The following is a 6,476-nucleotide window of genomic DNA, read 5'->3' as shown; positions in this document are numbered from 1 at the left end:
AGACAAAAATCGTTTATCTATAATATTTTAATATTATTTTAAAAAATTTATGGATATTTTTAAAACGTGGTACGTAAAAATATTTTTAAATTTATTAAAAAAGCTATAAAGATTTTTTTAAATTTTAAAAAAGTTTAATAATATTAATCAAACTTTTCAAATTCAAAAGTTTTTTTTTAAGTTAAACCATGTTTTTTTTTTTCTGAAAACTTTGCATAACAATAAAAGGGTTTTTTTTTTTTTTTTTTTTTAATTTTTTAAAATTTTAAAAATATTATTAAAACTGTTGAAAGTTTAAAAATATTTTATTAATTTAATTAGACATTATTAATTAACCACTATAGTTTTTAGTATAATAAAGTTATTAACTTTTTCTTAGTTTCTTTTGGTTAATTCTTATAAATATATGTATTTTTTTTAAGACTTATTCATATTTATTTGAATTTTAAAATGAACTAAATATCAATTTTGTTTTTATGAAAGGTGACAAATTTATCGTTGATTTTTAAAATTAATTTCCAACATAATTCAATAAATTAAAATATTATATTATCCACAAAGATTAAAATATTTAAATTTTCATAAATTTTTAGATGTGACAGGTGAATATTCATAATTTATTATTTTCATTATTTTGAGATACTAGTAGTTCTTAATAATAATTATTATTATCATTAAAAAAAAATAGGGATGAAATGGAAAAAATTATAGATGGATTAAAAATATATATCTTTTAGAGTTGTTATAATTTATTATTTTTTAATATTTATTTATTTTTTTGCTATAATAAAAAAATAAATTAATTAGTTTGGAGATTCTAATTATAATATTTAAACTAAAAAAAATTATGTGGTAGATTTTTTATTTTATTTTAATTATTAAAGATTACTTTGCAAACTCAAAATCTTTAATGATTACGTAAACTTTAACACGTGTACCATTGTAAAATTTAGAGAATTAGCTTTGTAGAAGTTTGAACTTGAAATTGATGTCATGGGTACACATACGTTGATTTGGATTTCAAAGGATAAAATCGAACTTTCATTGTGGATAATTTGGTGACACCAACGTAAGCTAATCAGGTCAGTGACCTTACTTTTGGAGTTAGATAATTGAATGATGCATGATGGTGTATGTCCCGTGGCCCATGCATGCACCATATTATTTATGTTATGTGATTGTGTTCTATGTAATGACATATGATGCTATGACATGTATGCATGTGATATCCATTATGTCATATTGTAATTGAAATGAACTACTATGTTCATCATGTTATGTATTTCATGTAAAGTTATGTGATAGATTATGTGATGAATGCTATGTATACATGATGCATATATGCCATGGATGAAAGAAACAAAGAGAATGATGTTAGTGTTATGCTATGAATAAAAACCATGGAAACCTCATACATGTATGCATGTCATATGCATCGAGATACTTTTCCGTTATGTTATGCTAGTACGGACGTATATTTTCGATGTTTATGTTTCTCATGATATCATGCGAGCCTTTTCTTTTCTGTGGTGTCTGATGGTGTGTTAGCTCGTTGTGCTTGACCAAGTCAGGCCTAGGGATATGTATACAAGCCCGCTTGGTGGGTCCATGTGTGCGTGCATGGGTCGTGTATGGGGAAGTACCACATATCCAACCCTGCCCAGAACTGGAAAGAGCCGAAGGTCATGTTACTATTTTAAAGGATAGGTCTCAATCATGTTATGTGTGTGATTGCACTACTAACTCCAACAATAGGGTGACTTATTGAGTATTTCTTATAATACTCAAGTCACGTGCTACTCTTATATTTTTCAGGTAAAGGCAAAGCACCACTGCACGGATAACGGCGAATGCTGGAATGACCATAGAAGTCATGATAGGGCAGTAGTATGCATTAAGTTTCATTTAGTAGTTGATAGATGATTTGTTTCATTTTTCATATTGAAGACTATGTTATTTCAAATTTCTTGTTTTGAATTAAATGTGTATGTCCATGGTTTCATTTTAAAGTGTTTAATATGAATCTTCGCATATGTATATAAAGCATGGATGTGGTGATGTCACTAATTTAGTGCAAGAAAAATGCATGTGGTGATGTCACTAATTTAGTGCAAGAAAAATTAGGAGCGTTACACTATGAGTAACTTGATCTCCGTAAATTTTTCACAAGGAATCTCTTCTCTAATCTCCGTAAATTTTTCACGAGGAATCTCTGCCCTGATCTCCATAAAAATAAATGAAAAAAATTTCAGCGATGGAGAATGGAGTAAGTTGCGGGAATGGAAAAGCCTTCCCGTCCCCACCCCGCCCCATAGACATCTCTAGTTATAAGAAATATTTTGTAACACTCCAATTTTTCTAATGGAATAGAGATATCATTACATTACATGATAGGACTATTATGTATTGAAGATTCATTTAAAACATTGCATAGACTTAAAAATTCATAAAATCTTTCCAAATAAAATTAATGTCCAATGAAATAGTGGAAACGAATTAACAAAAGTTCTAGAAACGTCTTGATCTATTATACGAGCTACAACTTAAATATAAGTGCAATTACCCTAGCTTAAATTTCATGGTCGTTACCACGATGTCATCATTTTTTGCCCTCGGTTAAGGTAATTGAGGTCGTTTTCGAGTCGTATTTCACATTTATTGATTTATTGGTAATTTAATTATGAAATACTAGCGGAAGGTGGCGAACGGTGTGATAGGAAACAAACCCCGACAACGTTTAGCTAATTAGGGAGTATTTCGGCCAAGGTCAACCAAGTAAGTGGCGTCACTATAGGATTGGCTAAAGATTGTACGAGTTATGATGATGTATGAGTATGACGTTGTGCTATGATGTATGTGGTATGTACGTTATTTATGTCTCGATGCATGACGTACATGTTATAGTTGATGCACTTGATAACTTTATGATGAGTATGATGTTTGCATGACGATGTTATTGATATGATGATGTTTTCCAAGTTGAGCATGCTTTATGATGATGAATGTCTTATTGGATCATGTCGTTAGATCGACATAGGACACAACCCTAAGAGTATGAAAATGATATTAATGTAAATATCCACGAGCACATGTTACATAGTGTAACAAAGAGATGAGACTAGAGGGTTTTGTCAGAAGAGACGTATAATTGGATTTAGAGGGACCACATGCATATTTTGAGTTCATAAACATAGGGCTACTTTCCCTAGAGATGATGAGTGCTGCAGACGCACATCGTACGATGATGAGTGCGAATGTGCACAAATGAGGGTGTTCATAAGGCGCATGACACTATGGAGTTCCGCTGACCTCCGGATGTCGCTACAGATTAGCTTGATCAGAGGGTCCAAGGGGCGTGCATGCGCCCTAGGGATTCCCACTCGTAAGTGTGAGTCGTGTGTAAGGAAATACTACACATACAATTTGTTTGAGACTAGAGGCCACCCTTATGATGTTTAGAGATAGGTCTCTAAATCATGATTGCATGTGTTTGCATTAGCATGACCCCTATAGTGAGGTCACTTACTGAGTATTCGAAATACTCATGCCGTGTGCCATATTATTTTTCAAGTAAAGGCAAGGTGCCCATGTATGGTTGACGGCAGCATGACGATCAAAGACTGTGGCGCGTACATATGGTAGCTACATATTCAAAATTCCAGTCTTAGGTTAGAACAGAGTATTTTCATTTCATTTATTTAAATTATTTAATTTGTAATTGTATTTATCTTACTTTGAATTCCACATATTTCGAAACACGTAAGCCCAACAGTATTGTCTATCAATTTAAGTATTACAAAAGTTTTAAGTTTTCCGCTATTTATAATAAAATTTTAGAGTCATATTCCGCATTTAAGATGAACATAAGACGTTTATGTCAAGTCGAAATCCTTTCATTTATGAAACATCAAAGGAAAATGTTGGGAAAATGAAAGAGATATTTTATTGCATGTCCATGACTTTGATGTTCTTGAGTTTATTATTAATAAATAATATAAAATTATGGCAGCCGTTCAACCAATGGCTAGCTGCCACTTGTCTCCCAAAAACAAGGAAAATTCTAAAACTTTCACTATTTTCTCATACATTACCCAAACGAGAAGCAAACCCTTTTAAATGGAAGTGATGAAGAAAAGAGTGTGACAAAAGTGAGTCCAAACCACCACCACCACCCCTTTCATTTTCTATTTTCTATTTTTTCTTATAACAAATTCTTTTTTTTAATTACCTTTTCACAATTTTACTAATAAAAATTGTATTTTTTTTTTTTTAATTTCCCGTCTCTAATATTCAGATTAAAATTTAAAATTAATTTTATTTATCTTTTCTACGTATAAGATTCAGAATACGTGGTCCCATATTCACCTGTGACATGACCACGTTTCATTCTAAAATGTTTTGTTCTTATTTACATACATGTCTCTTACAAAATTATTTTCATTTCAACCAACAATTTTTATTTTTTAAAATATTTTTGGCCTAAAATTTAAAATAATTCTCATTTAGGCTTCCTTTACAATTGCCCAATAGTTATTTGACCGAGTAAAAACAGCAACAAAGTCTATTATACCCCTCCTAACTAAAAATACTTAAATTTTACTATTTTTTTTTTATTTATTTATAAATTTTATAAATTATTCAACACATTAAAATAATTCATCTAATTTTTATTTTCCTTATTTAATTAATTTATCTTTTAAAAAAATTGTATTGAATTATTTCTTATAATTATTATTGATTCCAAAAATAAAAAATATATATAAAGGAAATTCATGTGTGACAAAAATACCCCTACGCACCACCTAACCAAAAAAATCCACATTCTTTGATTCTCCTTAAATTCTCCATTAACAATTATTTAATAAAAATATTTTTTAATTTTAAAATAATAATAAAAAAAAAAAAAAAAAAAAACCAAAACCTAATTTCCCATATATTTATATATATATATATATATATAAAATTAGTCCTCAGCGGCGGATTCTTGTTACACTACGTGCGAAACTTCCTGGAAGCTGCCATGGCGGATCTCTCGCTCTCATCCCTTCCATTTAAGTCGGCAATTCTCCTGCTCTTTCACCTCCAAATTCTATTCTCCTTCTCCATTATCAAATTCTTCATTCTCTTCTCTATTTTGTGTTTTTTCCGCCATGAAAATCCCCAAGCGATTTAGCCCTAAACGCCTCTTCCGATCCAAGAAGAATCCCTCCGCCGACGTCTCCCGTTCCGATCCGCCGTCCTTTGGTTCTGGTACGTCTTCCTCCTCCTCTTCTTCCGAGAATTTCTTCAAGCCTCACACCGCTGGCTACGGAACTCCGACTAGCGTCCTCCTCGCTGGCTGTTCCGACTCAGACCAGCGGGAGAACGACGGCGTTGTGTCGAGGAAGGAGTTGGAGGCGATTTTGAGCCGGATCGCGTCGGAGGAGGAGGTTGCGATGATGCTGAGCGAAGTCGACGGCGGCGGATTTATCCGGTTGGATGAATTGATGGCTCGGGTCGGGTCGGGGTTCGATTCGGTAGCGGAGTCGGAGCTCCGGGAGACGTTTGAGTTTTTTGACGCGGATCATGACGGGAGGATCTCGGCGGAGGAGCTTCACGGGGTTTATAGATCAATTGGGGATGAGAGGTGCACGTTAGAGGACTGCCGGCGTATGATAAGGGATGTGGATGAAGACGGGGATGGGTTTGTGTGCTTCACGGAGTTCGTGCGTATGATGGAGCTGCAGAGATGATTGAACGTACGGCTCTTGATGCTTTTGATTGGACGGCTGTGATGGGTTGGAATTATTGTTTTTTTTTTTTTTTTTTTTTTTCTTGTTTTGTTTTGTTGGAGTGTGCTATGTGTAATGGGATAGAGTCATGATAACTGTGGTTTGGATCATTGTGGCGGGTCCGACCGGATCAATCATGAATTACAAATGAAAATAGGGACTCTCCAATATATATGGTTGATTGATGATCAAATGAACAAATGTCAATACTATTTTGCCATTTTGGATCCTTTCGGTTTCGTTTCATTTCGGTACGGTATTTCATTTCTTTAAAGTGACCGTTTTGATCGGTTCATGTAGCTATAAATTTGTTATTAAAGAATTTTATTAGGTATGAAGATGATGTTAGAATATGGACCAATTCAATATAATTAATGTAATCAATTCGGGTTTGATATACTATTTCAAAAGATTTTGTTTTCCTTTAGTTGTGAGTTATTCTGCTAGATATTGCAGTTTTACGTTTCTATTTAATTTTGTAGACTTTGGATGAGGTTCTTGTAGACTTTGGGTGAGGTTCTCTTTTGTCGATCTATGCTCGCATGCTCGTTCATTGCAACTTTAGTTGACTTGTCTCTACTCTGTCTCTACTCTATATCATCATCTTGTCATTGTGATTTCCAACGAGCATCGTGATGCCATTCCAATTCTGGACATCATTCCAATTCTAGACGTCATCGACACTTGCAACTTGCTCATCGACAC

At 33.0% G+C, this 6,476-nt stretch overlaps 1 protein-coding gene across 1 annotated transcript; it reads left to right on the top strand.

Moving 5' to 3' along the window:
- The first annotated feature begins 4,984 nt into the window (after positions 1-4,984).
- Positions 4,985-6,000, top strand: LOC111803432 (putative calcium-binding protein CML35). Its single transcript, XM_023687833.2, has one exon. The coding sequence runs from the start codon at positions 5,151-5,153 to the stop codon at positions 5,730-5,732; it is 582 nt and encodes a 193-aa protein (XP_023543601.1). The 5' UTR covers positions 4,985-5,150; the 3' UTR covers positions 5,733-6,000.
- Positions 6,001-6,476: the final 476 nt, after the last annotated feature.

This window comes from Cucurbita pepo, chromosome 10 (genome assembly GCF_057944985.1).
Source record: "Cucurbita pepo subsp. pepo isolate OVF chromosome 10, ASM5794498v1, whole genome shotgun sequence".
Classification (NCBI taxonomy): domain Eukaryota; kingdom Viridiplantae; phylum Streptophyta; class Magnoliopsida; order Cucurbitales; family Cucurbitaceae; genus Cucurbita; species Cucurbita pepo.
The sequence above is the reverse complement of the archived record's forward strand: the minus strand, read 5'-3'. Positions and strand labels throughout refer to the sequence as shown.

Bases quoted from the DNA above. Each gene is read 5' to 3' on its own strand.
- LOC111803432 (XM_023687833.2), top strand. From the start codon at position 5,151: ATGAAAATCCCCAAGCGATTTAGCCCTAAACGCCTCTTCCGATCCAAG.